Here is a 20,745-nt window from a genome sequence, read left to right as displayed (position 1 = left end):
CGTGTCCGGATACGGTGTGGGTGGCAGGGTGCCATGGTGCCTCGAGCGTTTGGCGTCCAGGGAAGAAAGACAAGAAAGGACCATGTGCGGATCGCCGGGAGGCTTACACACCTTCCTTCCTGTTGGGACCAACCAAAAGTCAGAGCCATGCTGCTGGGACCGCCCGGAAAGAACCAACGGCGGCTTCTTTCCCCGCCAACTCAAGCGCCCACGTTAGGTAAGATGCCCGCCATCTTCCTGAGGCAAGCCTGCCCGCCTGCTGAATTCACCACAGGGCAGGCACCGTCCATAGCTTATCTCAAGCCCGGTAGGTTTCTCGCCTTATCGTACATTCCCTACGGAGTACTGTATAGGCAATAGCTGTCTACCTACCTTATTAGTACGGATACCTTACTTTACCTAGGTATTCCTACATCACCTGAGGCAGGACTTCAAGGTACGCATATTCGCAAGTGAGGTAATACGGCATCTGCACAGCACCGTCCGGGGCGTTGAACCACAACTTGGGGACAGCACCACCACCAACGTATCGCGCCACAAACGAACAGGCCAAAAGTAACGACCAGGTAGTAGGTAAGGCACCCAGCAACTTACCTAGCTTTCCAGATGCCACCATCACCCGCCTCCCTTTCCCTTCGCCGTCCTTCCGAGCGAGGCTGAGGATGGGTACTAACATACAGGTCAATCCATGACAAGGACTACAATCATTGCGAATGCCGGCCGTCTCTCCAATGTACTTTTCGCATCTCCCGAACATACCATCATTCCGCCCAAGTATGGAGCGTCGGTGCCACCCGTGCCACCTTCACACGCCTCACTGGCCCTGCGTCTTCCACGATAATGCCATGTTGCCTAAGGGCGATGGCAATGGGCATGCCTTACAGTCAGTATCAGCTATCGAGGGGCCGGGATACCGACAAGATACGAAATCCCAATCCGTCCATGTTTCCTTCCAGGCGCGGCAATATGCCATCCGGAGACAGCGTCACTCATCCATCCACTACCTTGCGCTCATCGTCGTCGATGCTGTGGGTTCAGGTTGCCTACACGAGGCTGTGCCTCGACCTTTTCTTTTTGCTTTTCATTGTCCTTGTCAACGATTCTACTGGGCCCGGCCGAGACCAAACATCCAAACCCAGTCTGGGCCCGACGACCACTGCTCGCTGTCGATGAGAAGGATCCCAAGGACGAGAGCCTGTCATAGTACGCACGTACTTCACGCCGCGTTTGGGTACGGCTCCTCCCATCGTCTTGAGCCACCACTAGACTGCTAGAAAAGCTGCCGCATGCGGACACAATACCTCGAGGCCATTCGAAACGCTGCGATGGTCGCCGCCTCTGGCCTGCGCCCGTTGTCGGCAACTGCCAGGCGCACTGTACGCAGTCATCGACATCATCGAGACCTTGACGCATGCGGAAGCACTGGGAAGCACGCCCCGAATATCAAGACCTAGGACTTCGCCCGTCGCGGCTTAGCCGGCCCCCAGCAACGGTCTACAAAGGATTCTCCAGACCACGAGGCACCAAGCTCTTCCTCTGCCCCAACGCCTGGTCCTACCGCGAGCCGGCTCTAGGGTAGCCAGATCCCAGTCCAAATCACTCAAGCCCCAGTGCGATCCTAACCAGACGATTGGGACCACGGCTGGCATGGGTCTTGGGGCCGCGGGAGGGACTATGATTCACATAGCGTGCAGCTATTCACATTCCTTGCACGAAATACTCCTACGAAGACGGGTATTGACGCGAATACACGCCCTCACCAGAGAGAGAGAGCCCCTCAGGCACCTTGCATAAGACTTGCATGAATGGCGTCTCGTACTTGGGTTACTCTTCCTCCTGACCCATGGCCGAAGCGGACGACACCAACTGACGAGAAAACCCGATCGCAGATGACGGAGAGGAAGAAGCAATAACAAGCGTCAAATCGTAAAGCGCGGCAGACGAAAAAGAAGCACGACCCAGTTGACAAGGTAGTGCTTGACAAACGAGCGATACACAGCTTGTTTGCCCGTGTTTATGGGTGCACCCCCATGCATGGCTACCTCACCACTTCGCGGTTACGTCCGTCGACAGTTCTGGTCTCCGCAACGGGATGCTAGGGGGTGGCATGGCTTGCGTCCGTAACTATGGATCCAAACCCCCCTTCTAACTAGTGACCATCAATACACCCCCATTCCACAAGAAATTGTCATACAGTGGTACCCGACGGTGCGCCCCCGCTACCGGGTCGACGCTAACGCTGGTGTAGGTAGTGTAGATTCTTGCCGACATGCTTGTGCTGGACGCCGTGGCTGCCTGCCCAATTCCTCCAGATGTTTAGCTCGAGGGGTGTTCAACGGCGAAGGGATGACGGCGCCGTCGTCCACCATCTTCTTCCCCATCACATCAATGTGGCCGGATATTGTCAGCGTTACTTGGATATATTTCCTTGTTTCTGGCTCCTACACCTGGCCAAACACATCGTGCCCGTCGTATATTGGTAAACTGACCGAGATGCAGCCTCGGTAGCCAGATACCATTATATTGTTGAACGACCGATGCCGACTCGTGAGGTGGTGGGCCAGATGATGAGGAAACATCGCACCTGCGAGGATCAAGTCCCGATCACGTAGGATATGTCTCCGCGAGAAATATAACGGATCGAGCCCCTGGGGAATCGGGTGTCTGAGTTACCTGTCATGGGATGGCAGCATCCACGCCCACGGACACGGCAAAACGAAGCATCGGGACGAATTAGACAGATCGGCTTCAACTGCCGACTGGCTGGCTGCATTGGAAGGACGAACGACTCTGCCTCTGTCGATACTGGAGTGTCCTCCGCGATAGTCGTGCCCAAAGTGGTATCTTGTCCGACGCCATAATCGGCGGCGTTGGACCCGGCCGGAGCCAGCAGCATATTCTTTGACAAGCCCTACGCAGTAGGCGCTGATTGTGGCTTGCGTACCTTGTCCGTGTTAGCTGCGCCCGAGGGCTTGGGACACCGGCGACTAGGTCCCCTGGGGCGGTGGCAGCCGCTGCACCAAGGAATAAGCTACGTTGAAACCCGCAACCAAAGACCGTTGGGCATCCTTTCCAGCTGTCTGGTTCTCGACGTTGGGTGTGCTGTAGCGTGCTGACGGCAATGGACTGGGCGAGCGGACGGACCGACACTACAGGACCGGAGGCGCAAGTGGCACACGAATAGACAGCAAGTGCATTCTCTGTCCGGATACATGCGCTGCAAGTGTCGAAGATGATGCCAACGGTTGGTTGTCGTTTGTCGCGCATGTGGCATAACTTGCCCGTATTCCTTTGGCAGTCTGCACCTTCGCCAAACCATTCATTCCACGCCGCCAACCACGACGCCATCTTAGGATGGCACATTCTGGCACGGACGAAGAAGGCGAGCGTATGGCAGACAGAGTCTTGGGATGATGGAGGATGCATTTGATGTGGAAACGTACCAGTAAGGCACGGAGTAGGCGCATGCTGGACCACGTTGGGCATTCGTGTTTCTCTCTCACACGGAGATGCCAGCCCCCCCCCCCCCCCCCCCACTTTTTGACCTCCTCCCGGGCTCAGCATCTTCAACTTCAGCTCCAGCGTTCAGCGTTCAGCTCCAGAGACCATCGTCTCACACATATGCCATGCATACGGCGGTAGCATGGTGTTGTCGATTCAATAGTTGTTGTCAAACTCGTTGTTCTGGGATGATACTAGCATGCCCTGTCATGGCACACTTGGTACATAGCTCCACATCCCTCCCCGTCCCTCCTCTCTCCTCTCTCCCAGGTCTTACTTAGTGTACTCCGTAGGTTCTTGGTAAGAATACTCCGTACGGATACAGGCTAGTACCCCCCACCCCATGCCAGCTGGACTAGGCCACGAATGGACATGGCAAGCGAGTTTTGGCGATTTGGCATTTTCCTCATATGCTGCCCCTTCCCTCTCTACTGCAAAACCATGCTTTTTCTCAAATTCCCCCTTCACAGCGGGCCCACCTCTACCACTTTTTATCCCCGTCCCCTTTCCCCCCCGGGCCTACCAATGATCTCCGGCCAGGACATGCCGAGTACACGGGAAACCTCACAGCAGGAGAATCATTAGCTCTTAACCGACCCGTCGGTTTCATGAAACAAGAATCTCCACCTCCAGCTGCACCTCACCTGCATCTATTCCCAGCTGACCCCGGCTCGTCGTCGTTTCCCTCTCATCACAGGGTGACAGGCCACAGGATGTACGGACTACGGATACAGCCATTCGCAAGGATACAGCACCTCACCATTGTCATGCAGGGCATATCAGCACCGAGATGTAAAGAAGCACCGGCCGGTTTCCCATCAGCTCTGTCTGAACTTGTGGAATTGATTCCTCATCGCTCTCCCCGTACCCTGACCATGTCACCGTCACCGTCACTCTCATCCTGACCAGCTCCCTGCTGCCTGTCCAGTGTCCTTCTCTTCGCCTTCGTACCCGTTTCCTTGATCCCCGTCCCCGTATCCGCCCTTCTATTCCGATCTCCCAGCCTCCAGCTTCTGCCCAGTGCCATTTATACATCCATCCAATCAGCCTTCTCAGCCCTTCTTGCACTCTCGGAGCGAGAACGTTCCGTGCCTGGCGCGCATCTATCCCCCCCTTTTCACCCCACGCCAAGTTTATGTGCGTGTGTCCGAGATGGGGCAACAATATCGATGATGGAACAACATAACGTATGTGCCCCCTCACCGCCCGCTCGCCATTCCACTCCAACAAGGATTTGTGTAGCCAATGGTAAGGGATGGAGCTTCTTCCGCTCAGGTGAAGACAATTATTGCCTGCTTCTTCAGACCCTACGGGCTGGACAGTCAGTCGTATTGTCCCACCCTGAGGTGAGATGCAACTGTTGAATTGGTCATATTGGAAAAGGAGTACGGCTAAGCCTGTGACCTAAGTAGAGCCATCAATGCGGTGTCATCTACATGGCAAGACAACATCTCCCTCACTTTCGTATGATGAAAATGTTTATTTCCGCGCTGAGCAGGAGTTTAGCAAAAGGCCGCCTGGATATCTTCCCAGCTGCGTTTGCACCAAATCTTCATCAATAACCACGAGGGCAGTAGTCAGAAATTCGAGATGACATGATGACTTGCCCATCACCACCTCCGTGTCTACCCAGAGACAGCTTTGTACAACGTCCCGCGGCAGAAGATGTTGTTTTACTGACCATCTTCCTACCACCTTCCTACCACCTTCCTACCACCTTCCTACCACCTTCCTACCACCTTCCTACCATCTACGATAGACTCTACTTGTCCGATTCAGTGACGACTCACTAGAAGAACCAAAAATACATCTCAATCATGGCTTCAATGTCGTTCGTGTGATCAGGACGAAGCCTTCATGCGTCCGGCACCAGTAGTAGCCCGGCACCCTGGGTCGTGTATTAACAGACGAATGTCCGAGCGAGGTCTCGCTGTTTAGTTCCATGGCGGCGGTGCCAGCACAACGGTTCTCAGCAACGGTCCGTTACGTCTGAAGTACTAGCTAGCCAGCCACGTTTCTGTCGTGCTGGCTTGACCAACGATGGCAGTTCCAGCCAAATTTACGGATACCTAGGTCGCCCTTTGAACAGCAATGTGCCTACACAAGCTGCGTCGGACTATCGACGAGCGAGGGGAGACTGGCGTGCCACTGGAGTTCTTACCGTCGCGAATAACGTGGCCAGAGTTCATACCACGCCTCGTGCCCCCCTTTGCCCTGGCCTCGAGCCAGCCACAGGATGTGAACCAGCGGTGCCATATCCTAGCTCTTTGGTGAGACTGGAATGGAGACATCTAGGTGATTTACCCTCATTCTTCCTTTCCTTCCTCTCGTCTCCTCGTCCATGTTGTTGAGACATTGAGCCGGTCGCCGTCTACCAATCGTGGACAGGAAGCTGTAGCTGGTACTTTGTGCTAGTTTATCGCAGCCACCATGAGGACCACATCATGCCAAGTTACCTCCCGTGTTGCTCCTCTTGTTGCTGCTATTGATGTTGTTGTTATGATGATCATTGCTCCGCAGTGCTGTCGTGATGTCTCAAGACCTAGAGCGTCAGAGGGCGAATTTGGTAATTCCAACGGTGTCCACACAAATAAGAATCTGCTCAATGCCAAATTGACCTGGCTCTTGGTGCCACAGCAGCCGAAAGACGCTACGGCTAAAGTGATGGGTTCGAACGGCCATGTACACTTCTCCAGACTCATGACTTTTGTCTCGCACGAACCCTTCTTACTCGCAGAATAGACCACCATCGTCTAAAACCCCCAACGGTTCTATTTCCTAATAACGGGCATCTTGGCCGAACCATTTGTAAGATTTTGCGAATCACTGTCCTCAGGGATGAGAAGAGACGGACAAGCAGAAGGACTAGTGGATTGATTGAAAGATGCAGGCCGTTTCGCCCACATCATTTCAGACTTGTCTTGCTTGTGTGGGCTTGGGTCTTTAGGAGATGAGAAACGCAGGATGGTCTTGTTCATCAAGCCGTTAGACCCCTTCGTCTCGCCTACCCGCCTACTCGCCTGCCCGGCTTTTCCGCCTGATAGTGTGACAACTATGGGGAGATAGATCTTCCTTCTCTCTAGACAGAGTAGGACGCTTTCCTCAATAGAGCTTTCCCTTCCGCTCCCAGCCCAAAGGTTGTCAAGTGGATTACTGCTAGGTATCACCGTCCCGTGTCTATCGAGCAAAAATATTAGCCCCGAGACCATGTCCCTTGCTGCAATCCTAGTTTCCACGTTTGTGGCGTTCGTCCTCCTCCCCGGTGCCCCTAAGTAGGAAAGGGCATGGCTGGATAGCGGTGCGACAATCGTCTCCGGACAAACACACAACTCATGGGGGGAAGCTACTTCAGTTGAGCCTAGGTCGAGCGTCATCACTAGCGAGCCATGTCAACGCCCCTCTCCGTTCTGATGCCTTTCGTAATTCGTATGTGGAGAGAGAAACATTGATGTACTCGACTTACTATTGGTTGCTTTACGGAACGCTGGGCATTCCCACGGTTGACGAACCGAGTCAACGGTGTTCTTGCCGCCTGCTTAGCCTCCCCGTCCATCGGTGTCCTCGTGGCATGGATACCAATACAAGTCCACGATGGGTGTGTTGGTACTGGCTACAACCGCTTGCTGTGTTGCTATCTTTTTCCCGCTTTCTCTGTATGTCCAAGGTAGAACGAGTGCCAGTGGCTATATGCCAAGCGCTAGTCTCGGTCTCCTTGAGCCCAAACCAGCCTGACTTTCTCATGCTCACCGTGACGACAGGTCATCATATCCCAGCCTCTGGCATACGCAGCCTGCGGAGGCTTAAAGGGTGTCGATGGTGAAAGAGGATATAGGTCTCGACCTCGATTGAAAGTGTCTGATGGCTGGTTGAAGCCCAGAACTAGTGTAAAAGCAATCGAAATCAATCAAATGTAAATCGCGAGGGCCTCACATCTCACATGGACGAGGGAAGAGGCCCAGGGTATTATTATATACATCATAGCCTGCTCCAAGGCAAGCCTCCCTCCAAACGCCGACTCCATCTCGCAACCAACACTGAGTTTTCCTCAATAACGTTAAAGCAGTGAAAGATATGCCAAGTTCATCGAGCAGCATTGCTCTGGACTGGTGTCTACGCTGAGCAATGGCATATCCTCCGCCAAAAACTCCTGTCGCTGATGTCTAAACTTGGCCCGCCCCTTGGCCAGCCTGTACAACAATCCTAGTGCATCCAGAACAAAAGTCAAGGAAGATGCCCACAAAACTAAAGTGATTTCGGCAAGTATAAGTACTGGGCTCGAGCTCTTCGTCCCAGTACATGAATGCGTAATCGAAGTTGCCATGCCCCTGAAAGAAATGCTGGAGCCTCTACAAGTAGATATCTCCGTCCTCTCCTGCCACCCAGCGTCGCCACGCCTCGTCGTAGGCCGTCTCTAGATCAACCACCCATCGTCTGGTATCGAAAAGTGCACACGTCCATTTGCTGTCCCAGAGTGTTTTACGCAAGGTTGCCAAGCGACCCCTGCCTTCGCCATAGCCACCACGGCCGATTTGATAGGATAAGCCATTCGCTAATCTGATGGCAAAGAGCTCGTAGTCCTCTTCACTGCCGGCGATGAGGTCTTTCGCTGCCTCGGCCCCTTCGGGACCTTTGGGCAGCGCGCCCTTCAAAATCGACGCCGCCATACGCGAACACATCTTGTAGGGGTATCGTGGTAGTGTTAGGAGAGGTGTACTAGACCACAATACATCTGCGGCCGTGGTATGCGCGTTGCATTCGGGAGTGTCGAGGAATAAATCGCAGACGCGAGCTCGGGATATATGCTGGTTCTTCGGCGCCACGTCCGTAAAAATGATTCGATTAGCAACTTCTTCCCCAGCCCAGGCCTTCGCCGTCCTCCTAAGATTCGTTTCTCCCAGCTCGGGGAATCGTAAGAGCCATAGGATGGCCTTGGGGGCCTGTGCCAGGATGCGTAGCCACGTCCGAAACGTTGTAGGGTCGATCTTGGAAAATGAGTTAGCTCCTGTTATCGGTTGTGATACATAATAAGCAGAATGTGACGAACCTTGTATAGCTGATTGAAGTTTCCCATGATAACAGTATCGTCGGGTAGACTGGGAAACAGCTCTTTCCGCATACCCCACCGTCGGCGCTGCTCATCTTCCCATGAAACTTTATGTTCATCGGGGTCGCTCGACTGCGCATGGTCACAGCAAAAGAAAGTGTCCTTACAGAACACGATGTTCTCCGAGTAGATCCATCCTCCATCGCCTTCTTCAGTTTTGTCCTCAAAAATGTCTCTGACAGAGAGATTACCACGCCAAGGGCGTAGTGTCTCCGGGGGGATGGCTGTGGCATCTGCAAGCAGATAGTCACACCACTCGGCACCTAAGCTGCCGGCAAAGCCCATGAAGGACATTTGGATCGGGGCTGGTCTCGCAGCAAAGATTTCGTTGCGAGCACCTCTAGTATAGCCATTCAAGTTGACAAGGATGTGAATATTGTCTTGAACGATTTGCTCCACTAACTTGTCCGAAGTCCATGTGCTGGCATCTCGGAACACTGGCGCTTCACGTTCAATCTGCAGCCGATGAACAGATTTATCACTCGCTGTCGTAGCATAACAGAATGCTTTTACGCGAGTGGTATCGTGAAATCCGAAAACAGATTGCATACTATTTGAATGTCAGTATTAGCTGCGGGTATCGTAACGTGGAATCGATTCGAGTCGTCTTACAGGTGAGCCAAGGGATGGTTATTGAAATCTGAGGAAACATAGCCAACATTAAGGCGAGGCGATGGCGGCGCAGGTGGGGGGTAGACAGTTTTTGGAAGCCAGGGGGAGCGAAGTGTCGAACAGGAGATCCTGAAGGCATTGCGTTGCGATATCATACGAATGTCCTTCGCTGTCAAGGGGCAGGTGAAGGTATGGAATGGTAGGACTGTTGGAGCGGACGGTACAGCGAGGGTGGATGGCAACTGAGGACGCATGTACTCCGAGGTTGACTTCACTGAGCCCCGAACATACTTGTCGCAATACCATCGCCGCATCGCTGCCCGTGCACCACGCTCCACGAGCCTCAAGAGACGCGATCCTTCCCAAGGATTCTTGGACCAGCTGAGTAGCTTTGCCGAGAAGTCGGAATGGGCGTCTGTTGATTTCCCGTCGGCCAAACATAGCTGTGCAACCAACGATGCAATGTCGTTATCTTGTAAAACGCCAACGCCCCAAGTTGACGCGTCGGCGAGTTGGCGAGACACAATGTCAACAACCTTCTTCGTTAGGCCGGATCCTTGGTCTTCCTTTGTGGCATCGAAAAACATGCCGTCATTGTCGACGTGCCAGCGATCGTACGTGCCTCCCTGTAGGAGTGCGCCGCCTCGGCCTCTCCAGTCGCAAACCGAGTTCAAGGCTGTAGATAGCCCGCACACTGCTTCTGCAAATTCTGGATTGGAGTGAACCGCCCTTTTGTAGAATGTGATTGCATCGCTGATACGCCCCCGATCCTTGACGGCATTTGCGAGGTTTGTCAAGGCGATATCAAAGTTTCCATCGCACTGGACTGCCTGCTCATACATCTGAATTGCAAGGTCTAGCTGTCCAATGTCCTTGAGAAGGCTACCGAGATTGGTGTGCAGGTGAACGTGCTTCGGATCCAGTGTGAGTCCGTAGTTATAGTACGCAAAAGCCAAAGCGAGTCCGCTGCCAGGGGTAATGCCAGGAATACTAGGCAATGACGACAAAGTCTGACTCGAAGTAGCTGCCATGGGCTGCTGTACACTAGCAAGTAGAATGCCTACATTGTTTGCCGTAGACGGGCTCTCTTGAAGTGACAGTGAAAGATAGTAAAGTGAGAGAATGTCACCAACGCCAGCCGACTTCCTCACCAATCTCGCAGCCTGCGATCCAGAGGACATGGCATCCTGGAATATCTTGGCGAGAGAAAGTAGCGAGTTGCTCGTAGTTTGAATTGCCGCTCGCTTAGGGCCGCCCTCAGGCACAAATCGTAGGCCAGGGAGATCGCCGTTGTTGGAAAATACCAGCTTTGCCGTGCGCCTCGCCTGCTCAGGAGGCAGTAACAAGGGGCGAGACGGCGTCGCCGGGTCGATGAAGGGGTGATTGCTGCCGTTTGGTGCCAAAACCTGCTGAATCTGTCGGACCAATGTCTGGACAGAAGCTGTTCTTCTTCCTGCGCTGATCAAGACGGCTTCCTCAAAGGCTTCAGACGCCCCCGCGATATCTTTCAGACTGTACAGCATTGTCCCTTTGGCGTGAACTAATGCGAGGATGCGTCCATTCTCGGTACCTGGAATGGCATAACCGCTCGAACCAAAGCCAGGTTGGGTTTGGCTCTCGTCAAGGAGGCTAGTCGCCAAGCCAGAAGCAGCATCTCTTCGGGCGGCGGTAGCGTCATAGCCAGCCTCTCCTGTTGAGCCCTTTGGTAGCCTGAGAGACTTTTGAACAAAACTGATGACATCAACCGCGTCGACACTTTTCTTCTTGTACAGCAGACCGACCAGATGCTCTACTGCTTCAAGATATTGCGGTCGAGTTCTAATCGCCTTCAACCAGCAATTCTCCGCCTCGTCTTGTCTGTTGAGGCAGTACAAAGTGGCTGCCTGATTCGACACTGCTTCCACATGGCTATATGGCGAATTAGTAAGAGTGAGCTCACAATATCATGACCATGGAAGCCAGACGCAAGAAGGGAGAGGGGAGATGAAGACTTACTTTGGCTCCAGTGAAGTGATTCGGGTGAACCATTCCAAGGCTTCCTCGAAGTGTTCCAGGCCGTAATGTAAGCAGCCTCCCAGTAGAACACCATCAATCCATTTCCATCCGGTTACCTCACATACACGGGTGAGAGTCTCTAGGGAGCTTTTAGCGTTTGCCAGAGGTGAGCCTCTCGAGATCTGGTTCGGATACAAGGAGCCACTTGAGTTCGCGACCGGGAAATTGCTGTGCCGGAAACCCGTGACCCCGTTCCAGCCAACGTGATGCGCTGGGAGCGACGATTTATCTCCCAAGGAACCGAACAGCATATTGTCTTGTGTGTTCCGGAGGTTTGCGTTGGCCATCATAGCGGCGTCTCCCGGAAAAAAGAGGTCTGGGGCCAAGGTGACGATGGGCTGTTTGGGCGGTTTGGGATATACCACCATTCTCGAGGTAGTGCTCAGAGCTGAGCCGGGCCTCAACTGCTGAGTTTTGCGCCCGTGATGCAAGAGCGCGAGTAAATCAACATAGCTTCGGTGTGCTTGAGCTAACACTCTTTCTCTGTACGCGGATGGATGTGTCTTGTTCATGGAATCAACAGCGCTAACAGCTTGGTGCGGTTCTAGCGTTAGAGCCTCCAAATGACATTGAGATGGCTGCAGAAAGCCAGATCCGTATGCCGAAAGGTGAGCGTAGGGATCCGGCGGAGTGAAGTGGGCAGATGGTCCTAGCATCTGATTCTGCACGTGGGAGTAACGATGGTCATACATTGATGGTGATGGAGACGGGGTATGATGCATCGGCGGGCCGACATAGCTCTGCTCTTGCTGATGCGCCGGAAACCACGAGTTGGCCACATGTGGTATTCCTGGGATGGCATTTTCTGAAGGGAAAGTTCCCAGAAAGTAAGAGCTGGTGTTGAACGGCGTAGACCGTGAATGAAGCTGAGGAGTAGAGCCAAATAGCGCAGCCGTATCTGGAGTGTTGAACCCATATTGCGAAGAGGCCATCGACTGGTGCGTCAAGTCCTGTGCAAGGGGCCATAGTTGGTACGTTGTAGGCGTCGTGTTCAAACTACTGCCTGCGTGATCACGGACAGGTAGAGAATTGCGGATCTGGTCGGTTGTCTGATGAGGGCGGTTCATATCATAGGCCATCTGAACGGCCGGGAGCGCCATCTGCTTCAGGGGCGGAGGCCTCGAGGCGTATTGAGCATGAGAACCATCGTAGCCAGCTTCAATAGTGCCATTCGGCGTCTTACGTCGCAACTGGTGTTCCGGTCCGTCAAGGAAATGCGACTGGCCTGCGGCTGTCGTACGGCGCTGAATCGGTTGATTTGGGTGTGAAGTCCGGATTGGAAAGGATCGTGGCGTCTTGCCGTCAGGGAAAACAGCGCTCGCCGAGCCGGCTGGCAGGCAGCGTAAGTTCTGATTGAAAGTATGCGTGCTGAAGTGAGGGAGTAGATGGTAATTATGCTGGTGCGGTAGGTAGTCTTCTGGCTGGTGGTGCTGCTGCTGGCGCTGCTGCTGTTGTGGCTGCTGGAAGGGCGGGAGGGGATCGAAGTTTGGCGCTTGTGGCACCGTATGGTGCATCTGAACTAGAGGCAACATGAGTTATGTGATGAAGACGACAAGGCGCTTCTGGTTATCATGAGGCGGAACGCGGAATGGGCGAGCTCAACACGAAGGAGGGTACTACGAGTTCCAGGCTGGATATATCGATCCGGGAACCAGTTGTCATTGCCTGCTGGCTAAAGCATGGCTGACAGGCCGGCTGACGGGCATGGCCTCTGGGACGCCTCGAGCGAACGGCTGTGCCAATGCCCGATAGCAATGCCACCTGCCCTGCGGCCTTGTCAAGCCTATGAGCCCGACTCTCTTGTGGTTCAAGTTCGACGAAGCGCGACGTAAGGTAATGTCGAGAGAAGATCGGGGGGGGGGGGGTTTATGCAGACGTTCGTCGTCAAGTCGTAAAGATGGCGCCAGGTTCGTCGGTCGAGGTGATGGGAGGCTGGGGGCCTACTGGAGGAACGGCAACGTTGGAAAGAGTCGACTTGACCGACGGGTACGGCGACAAATATCGCAGGAGGAGCGGTTGAGGCGGTTGATCGAGTGGTCCTCTGTTGACGAAAAGAAGAATGCGAAAGCAACGTGGAGTGCGGAACGAGACACAATGCGACTAGTGCGAAATCTGCAGCGGCAGTAATAGTAGTAGCAGTAACGGTAGCCTTAGCGGTAGCCGTGACGGGAGCGGGAATGACAGCTATAGCTTGCAGCCGTGGGCGTGGCTACAGGTTTGGTTGTGGTGGGAAGAGGCAATGTGATTCAGCCCGGTTTAGCCCAGTCGGGTGGTGGTGGTGGTAAGGTACGACAGCCGCTGGGAGACCCAGGAAGCGCAGATCAGGTCAGACAGATAAGGCGATCATCTAGACGGACCACATAGGGAGTCACAGGAGTGTATCCGTAGTAGTCGGTCAGACGTCGACGGTCGGGATATTGCAATGGATATCAGCCCGATTCAGTGAGTTGACCTGAACGCTGCCCTACGGCCTGAAATCAATCGATTCATCTCGATCTACTCGACAATCTACCAAAGAGTTCCCAGGTCCCCTCCCTGCTTATGACCTCCAGCCTGACGCGGAGGTACGTATCCTAGAGAGGACAGGACGGCAGCGTAAGGCGTCAGAAAAAAGGTCAGCGCACCACAGATACTGGACACACGAGTCTGCGCAGTATTGTGTACACTATGCGCGGACCATGGACATGGGGTGCCTGGATTGGTGGTTTGGCTATTCAAAGTCGGATGTCGTGACTGGGGTGGGTGTGGTGAGGAGTGTGATGAGGTGAGGTATCCGTACCTGGACGCAAGGTAAGTTAGGTGACGGGGCAGGGCGGGGTTCACAACTGGGGCGTGTTCCGTAGTGCCCAAGAGCGGTCAGACGAGGTGAGCAACGAAGGATAAGGTAAGGTATACAGGACAGGAGGCAGCGGCTGGCAGCGGCTCATGATTAAAGTGATCGAGACTGTTGTAACTTGTATCAGTAGCAATTCAAGACGGGAATGCCGCAACAAAACTTGGCAGGAAAGCACGGCCATTGAGGTGTGGGAGGACTGCTCAAGCAGGGAAGTTAATTACACCAGGCCCTCTCTATCCGTACTTGGGAAGGCTTTTGACAGAGTGCACACAGAGAGCGAGCGAACTTTCGTGTATGAAAGTAAATGCGGAGGCCGAAAGTCGCGGACAAGATACTCATTATGGGTTTGACGTAGAGTAATAGAATATCTACCAACGGCAAGCAAGCAAGTCCAAGTTCCAACACTGCCTACCTTAGCACAATAAGGTGAAGACACACCTTTATCAATCTTAAACGCCGGCCGGTGAGGTGACAAGCCTGGATCCATGCATTAGTGCCAAACACGTTGGTTTCGCTGCACTGCTTAAGACAATGCTAATTTTACCAACCATACCTACTTACGTGATGAATGCACTAGGTATACCGGATGAAATATTCCTCCTTCCTATTGTTCCTCGTCAACTCCTCATCTTGCACAAGAAGGCATTCCCGCCCTCGATTTGCGAATCTACCTTAATTACGCATAATTTAGATATTGCCGGAATCAATTCAGACTAGCTTGAGATACGTAGTACAGGTACACAAATGCGCGAACACAATTTACCGAATTCGGGGAGTACCTATGAGACCAGACCTATAACCGGTACTTGCAGTGGTCGCATTCTCTTTCCCGCCGCCGTGACTCTTCCCGAGCCATAACCAATGCCACAATCACGTCCTTGCCATGGCATACCCGGGAGTCCGAGTAGGAATCCGCACGCCAACTCGAGAACCTCAACATCACAACGAAGTGTGTCGCGGCCAGCAAGATCACTACGATATTTGGAAACTTTGTCATTTGGTCATTCGGCAATTCTTTTTTTCTTTGCCCAAGGTTGTCCCTTTTGGGTAGTCCCCTTAATGCAGAACCATTCCTAAACTCCAGAAGTCATGCGAGAGTGTCCGTCCAGCTATTGACCTCCTTTATTCCTCAGGGACTGTTGATTTTGTTAGCCGGGTACTCCAAACGCTTGTCATCACTTTCCGAATTGGGAACGCAATTGACGAGGACGGCCGGTACTTACTGTCAATCTCACCAGCATCGATAGCATCGGTGATGGCCTTGGGGCTCTTGCCGTCAACCTGGCATCCAACACTGTTTGCCGTTCCCAGAATCTCCTTAACACCGCCCTCCAACGACTTGGAGAATGACTTGTGGCGCATGGTTCTCGCAATCTCGATGATCTCCTCCAGAGGAACAGACTTGTTGTGCTTGATGTTCTTCTCCTTCTTGCGGTCGCGAGGGGGCTCCTTGAGGGCGCGGATGATGAGGGAAGAGGCAGTGGGGACAACGGAGACGGCGGCTTGACGGTTCTGGATAGTGAGCTTGACCGTCACGCGGAGGCCCTTCTATAAATCCAATCATGTCAGTGCTGTTCTTGCTCGCTTGCGGGGGTGTTGAAGCTCAAAATTGGAGGGATTGCCGTACCCAGTCGCCAGTTGCCTTCGCGATATCTTCACCAACTTTCTTGGGAGACAGACCGAGAGGACCGATCTTGGGGGCCAAGGCGGAGGAGGCACCAACCTCACCTCCGGTGGCCAGGAGGTGGCTATATTCGCGAACTATGTTAGTAAAAAAATTCCCTCCTCATCACGCAATGTTCAAGTTTGAGTGAAGGTGCAACGTACATGACCTTGACTTCGTTGGGATCGAATTTGGGAGCTGAGCAAAACGGTAATCGTTAGTTTTCTTGTCGTCGCTGATTAGGCCTCATGGCTGTCCGAAGGGGCACTTACGCATCGTGTCTGCTCTCGGGTCTGGGTCTGATGGGAAAGTTGGTGTCGGAAGATGGAGTTGAGGCCGAGTTGGACGGGGGAAAATGTTGATTAGTTCTGTGCGCCTTCTCGCAGCCCTAGGCAAAAAAGGCTAAGGGACTGCGCCACCTCTTCTGTGGCTGAGTGGAGAAAAATCGGTGCACAAAAGCCTGGCCAATGACTCTTTTTCGCGCTCCACTGTCCACGAAGGGTCTTTTTCGCCAAAGGAAGCCGCAACTGTCACGTGGTTTGTCCGCACCTCCAAGTGATGCACACCTGGGAGGTGCCTGCCCGCCTTTTGTACCTTATCTTATCTCTCGATCAGTCCTCATAAGACCGCGCCACACTAAGTACCTAGCCTAGCCACAAGTCAGAAAGGCAAGTTTGCCGAAGTACGGAGGTACAGCGGATGTTGTGCTGCATGTACAGTACCGTACCACCGTACCTACCTTACCCTCCGCTTCTCCCACTCCGTAATCATCTTGGTGGGGGCGGGGTCCTTCACCTGTATCCCCACTCCATCGCGCTTTACATGTGCCAGGTCAGAGTGTCGGGTGAGTCTCTCCAAATACCTCAACTTAGACATAAATTCAACGACGCTGGCTTTACATACTTAAAAATTGATCGACCTTGGGCATTGAAATCCAGCACGATTCACAAAGGGCAACATTCATTCTCCACGTTATTGAAGTTAAGCACACAATTCTTCAATTCATTGGCATTTGTCTTCGTAATTACGGCAAAGTCAGAAGTGTTATATGCCATATATGCCGGCAACAACATCCCGACTCCGAATTCGCGCTTATGCCCTTTCGTCCCCCATTCCGTGGATTTCTTGTCTCTTGGCATGACCAAGACGACCACCACGTCGTTACTGAGACCACTGTCCTCCCTCAGCCCATGACGATACATCACTCCATCATCTAGTTTGTACCGCTTACTGCCAGCCTGAAATCCATCGTTAGCAAGTCCATTAGGCTAGGATAAATATCGAATGCTTTCTTACTTCATGAGATGGTCCATAAAGGTTTGCAGAGACACGTCATCGGTGAAGATAGTCTGGGCGTTTTGCGCCCCCACGCCGCCATAAGCTCCGGTAGTATGGGTGGTCGACGGGTTGAGCTTAGAGAGAAGGAATCTGGCTTGCGAACCCCCAGCATCACAAACAATGAATCGAGGAAGCGGGAATCTGTCGGTGATGAGATCCTACCGAGCGTTAGTTGACATGCTGACAATTTTGAAAAAGGAACAGAGCTTACTTTTGCGTCTTCCTTGGGCTGCTCGAGCAGAGACGCAAAGTTCTCATAGCCCTCTTGGTCCTGGTATCCCGCCTTGCGCCACTCGGCGACCGTCTCACCGTGGAAAATGAGAATGTGGAAGAAAGTGTCGAGAAGAAGGATATGGGTGGGCTGAATGGAAGTGGAGTCCAGCAACACAGGTTGGCCACCCTCTTGATCGAACGTGTACGAGTCTAACGTGGGCTGGATCATGATGAGCGAGTTGCTTACGTCCTCATGGTTAAGAACATGGCGATAGAAGGCTGTCTCGTCAGGGGAGTTATTGAAGACCTGCAGGAATTGACTTCTTCGGAGATGGAACATGAACTGCGGATACAGTGTGAAGTTCTTCTCGAGCCGGAAGGAAGATGGGTCATCTTTCCGGTAGTCTGCAAAGCGGGAGCAGAGCCTGATAAGCATCCTGTCAACCCATCGCAAGACATCCGGACCGTCATCGACTTCGGCCTTAAACACTGCAATGCGGGACATGAGGACAGCAGCAGCTTCCTGGTCGAACGATTGTGCGATGGCTGGATCGCCAGCTGGGCCACTAAGGTTTCTGGCGATTGTTGTAACCCTCAGGTGGAATTGGCCGGACGAGTGTTGGTAGTAGGTAAGGAATTGGATCATGCCCTTCTGTGGCGTTTGCTGATGCTGCGTGGGGCCTCCCTGACTTGCGATCTCGAAGTATACGCCGTAACTCGCGTTCGGGTCAATGCCGCACATCTTCCATGAGCATGTGTTGCCTATGCCACATTCCGTCTCTCCAACCGATGTCGATTTCTTGTTGAGTGAAATGGCATGGCCTATCAGTCCAGTGACCTTCAATTCCTTGGTGGTGAGTACTTCGAGCGTAGCATTGAAGCCCATGAGCAAGTTGTCGTCGCCATCCTTTTCGAACACGCGAATGAACGATTGCCTGAACATAGAGGAGGTGAAGCTGTCTGTTAGAATCATGTGGCCACCGGTGGAGTTACAGAGGCCCTTCATCTCCAAGAGACCGACTTGATCAAGACAACCCGCAAATATGTCAATGATGTGACCGTTATGGGCGGTCCTCTTGGCCAGGATATCATAGAACTAGAGACTAGCGTTAGCTTTTTCGCGCAAGGGAAACCTCATCTAAGTACCAACCTTGAGTGCCTTCTTGTAGTACTTGATGTTGTCACGGTCAATGTCGTGATGCGATCGGATGGGCTCTCTCAGCTCAGGGCCAACTACCATGCCGGGTCCCTCTGTTGCCGGCCCACCAGCGAAAAGCATGATGCGGCCACCAGCGTGCTGGAATGAGGACTCAAGTAGTCCTACAGCGACGCTAAGAGCGACGCCAGAACAGCGCAGACTCCTGCGATCGTTGGCTACAGGCCATGGATCCTTCTGTAGCTGCTCCAAAGCTTTTGTCAACTGGAACTCGGCCTGCTGGACGGGCAGCAGAAATCTCGACGCAGGGCCGGCGGGCATAGGCCTTCCGGGCTGTTGCTGGGGTATGCCAGGTCGCATTGCTGGTGAGAGCAAGCCGAGCATCTCCTGCACCTGCTTCGCAGAGTAATCCTTGCTACCACGGAACACATACGATTTCGCGCATTCAGTGTAGCCGATTTCGTGTACTTGGGCCTTGGGAAGTAAGTGGTCAGCAAAGAGATGAAGCGGTGGTGGACCCTGCACTTACCATTGTGCCATATGTGATTAAACCAACGAGTGCATTCTCGGGTAGCAGACTAAGGCTCATGACCAATGACTCCTTGAGCGCAGCCAAGCTGTCATCCTCTTGGCAGGTATCAACAACATAGAGGAAGATGGGAGGGCTTGGCGCCGGCCGTGAGAGACGGTACTCAATCGTCGTGTTGGAAGGGTGAAGTTCGGGGGGGATCGCATTGGCGGTTATATCTTTGTAATGAGGTGGGAGAGGGTTCCGCGACAGGCAGAACGGGCAAATCCAGAGGCGAGCTCTAACATCCACGGAACTGGCCCAGGTTAGACTCATAGATCTTGATAACTCAGCTCGCTTTACTCACCAGAAAGGGTTGAGAACGGAGCGGCAAGGTTGCTTGCAAGTCACCGGTTCGAATTGAAGGAGTGGTGTGTCGGGCTTCTCTTTAAGAGGAGTGTAGTTGGCCCCAATCGGCACGACCAAGCGCGATGCTTCCTGCATAAGCACGTGTCAGAGGGTGCAGAGAGATACTATACCGAGCGCAACTGACCATACGAGAGCTGGGAAACACGTTCCAACTCAGGCGAACGCCATCGCGGTCCTCGACCTCGCTCCATTGCTCCTTGAGAGCTTCGTAATCCATCGTTGTGTGAGTGCTCTGCTGCGATCGAAAGTTGGGCAATGCGACTTTGTCGTGTATCTTTGGAGGTATGGTCAGCGGCGGGTATGTATGGGGGAACAATGGTGCATTTAATTCATACCTAACTTGCCAGCAAAATATTTGCGCGTGCCGCGAGGGTTGTTGTGTTCGGTAGAGGACACGACGGAGATAGTAGCTTGGTATGGCCACGGTCCAATTAACAAACGACGACGACTCTGAGCTGCGGCCTCCTACCAGTGGAGGAAAGGTGGCAGGAACGAGCTGTGGTGGAGACAGACTACCTACCTACCTGCCAGTGACCTACCGATACCAGCTCTGTGAGGTGGGTCTCTAGCGCGCGCCTGCGGCTACGCAGCGGAGACCGTGCTCGAGCACAATCAGGCGCCCGCTTATTTAGATTTAATGCCTGCCCGGGAGTGGGTGGGTCTAGAACAGTGTAAAGGCATAGTGAAACTAATACATCAATCTAGTATTACTCATCTTCTATAGGGCACAGGGATAAAACTAAAGACAAAAATTTGAGAAAAAGAAGTTTTTGTATTTATTTTATAATAAATTTATTAAGTTTAAAATTATTTTTAACATAACGTGGTTCATCAGTCAGCCGGCCGGACTAGTCAGCCGGACGTTTTTTCCCACGTCCACAACAACATCTAGTATTTCTCAACCACAACGCATTAAATCAATTATTGGTTGCCGCTATCAGAATCTCCTGATGATTCGACATCTTTGGAACAGGTTCGTGCATTATGCCCAGTCTTACTACACGCACCACAGCGTCTCCGAGTCGGCTGTGCTCTCTTTGATGGACCCCGCTCCTTATCCTCTCGAGGTGCTGGACGTTTACCTTTTTGTTTCTTTTCCAGCAAACCCTAAGATTCCTCTATACTAAGTGCCCCTCCAAGCTACATACGCGACCTTTTAGCCCTCCGACGCTTAGCAAGTGCTACATTCGCATCCTCAAGGGTACGAAGCCGATCAGTCAAAATAGTGATTAAGTGCGCCATTACCTGCGCACCCTTTGATAATTGCTTAACTGCAGCAATAATTGGTGTCGGTGAGCTTCCTTATGAGCAGAGATCCGGCTTTTGATAA

At 52.9% G+C, this 20,745-nt stretch overlaps 4 protein-coding genes across 4 annotated transcripts; 1 reads left to right on the top strand and 3 right to left on the bottom strand.

The window, feature by feature from the left end:
• Nucleotides 1-580: 580 nt before the first annotated feature.
• On the top strand, nucleotides 581-1,342 carry BDP81DRAFT_416621 (uncharacterized protein). The gene has a single exon (XM_060589542.1). The coding sequence runs from the start codon at nucleotides 714-716 to the stop codon at nucleotides 1,272-1,274; it is 561 nt and encodes a 186-aa protein (XP_060450864.1). The 5' UTR covers nucleotides 581-713; the 3' UTR covers nucleotides 1,275-1,342.
• A 6,505-nt stretch (nucleotides 1,343-7,847) lies between these two features.
• Nucleotides 7,848-12,804, bottom strand: BDP81DRAFT_445550 (tetratricopeptide; the record flags this gene model as incomplete). The annotated part of the gene is made up of 4 exons (XM_060591967.1): nucleotides 7,848-8,483; nucleotides 8,546-9,155; nucleotides 9,218-11,125; nucleotides 11,213-12,804. 4 exons carry the CDS (start codon nucleotides 12,802-12,804, stop codon nucleotides 7,848-7,850), a joined length of 4,746 nt encoding a protein of 1,581 aa, XP_060450863.1.
• Nucleotides 12,805-14,759: 1,955 nt separating this feature from the next.
• On the bottom strand, nucleotides 14,760-16,243 carry BDP81DRAFT_340040 (ribosomal protein L11). Its single transcript, XM_060586015.1, has 5 exons — nucleotides 16,044-16,243; nucleotides 15,936-15,969; nucleotides 15,736-15,856; nucleotides 15,332-15,656; nucleotides 14,760-15,244 (listed from the first exon to the last, which is right to left on the bottom strand). Exons 1-5 carry the CDS (start codon nucleotides 16,045-16,047, stop codon nucleotides 15,231-15,233), a joined length of 498 nt encoding a protein of 165 aa, XP_060450862.1. The 5' UTR covers nucleotides 16,048-16,243; the 3' UTR covers nucleotides 14,760-15,230.
• A 417-nt stretch (nucleotides 16,244-16,660) lies between these two features.
• On the bottom strand, nucleotides 16,661-19,859 carry BDP81DRAFT_416608 (Sec23/Sec24 trunk domain-containing protein). Its single transcript, XM_060589541.1, has 8 exons — nucleotides 19,751-19,859; nucleotides 19,540-19,689; nucleotides 19,354-19,484; nucleotides 19,008-19,302; nucleotides 18,473-18,952; nucleotides 17,321-18,418; nucleotides 17,068-17,267; nucleotides 16,661-17,009 (listed from the first exon to the last, which is right to left on the bottom strand). Exons 2-8 carry the CDS (start codon nucleotides 19,630-19,632, stop codon nucleotides 16,985-16,987), a joined length of 2,322 nt encoding a protein of 773 aa, XP_060450861.1. The 5' UTR covers nucleotides 19,633-19,689; nucleotides 19,751-19,859; the 3' UTR covers nucleotides 16,661-16,984.
• Nucleotides 19,860-20,745: the final 886 nt, after the last annotated feature.

This window comes from Colletotrichum phormii (genome assembly GCF_030913505.1).
Source record: "Colletotrichum phormii strain CBS 102054 chromosome Unknown BDP81scaffold_2, whole genome shotgun sequence".
NCBI classification, from domain to species: domain Eukaryota; kingdom Fungi; phylum Ascomycota; class Sordariomycetes; order Glomerellales; family Glomerellaceae; genus Colletotrichum; species Colletotrichum phormii.
This window is presented reverse-complemented; position numbering and strand designations above follow the sequence as displayed.

Bases quoted from the DNA above. Each gene is read 5' to 3' on its own strand.
- BDP81DRAFT_416608 (XM_060589541.1), bottom strand. From the start codon at position 19,632: ATGGATTACGAAGCTCTCAAGGAGCAATGGAGCGAGGTCGAGGACCGC. The intron at 18,419-18,472 runs GTTGGTACTTAG...GCTAGTCTCTAG, and splicing joins ACTACAAGAAGGCACTCAAG to TTCTATGATATCCTGGCCAA. The intron at 17,268-17,320 runs GTAAGCTCTGTT...AACGCTCGGTAG, and splicing joins AGCCCAAGGAAGACGCAAAA to GATCTCATCACCGACAGATT.
- BDP81DRAFT_416621 (XM_060589542.1), top strand. From the start codon at position 714: ATGCCGGCCGTCTCTCCAATGTACTTTTCGCATCTCCCGAACATACCA.
- BDP81DRAFT_340040 (XM_060586015.1), bottom strand. The intron at 15,857-15,935 runs GTACGTTGCACC...TCGCGAATATAG, and splicing joins CCCAACGAAGTCAAGGTCAT to CCACCTCCTGGCCACCGGAG. The intron at 15,657-15,735 runs GTACGGCAATCC...TTGGATTTATAG, and splicing joins CGAAGGCAACTGGCGACTGG to AAGGGCCTCCGCGTGACGGT.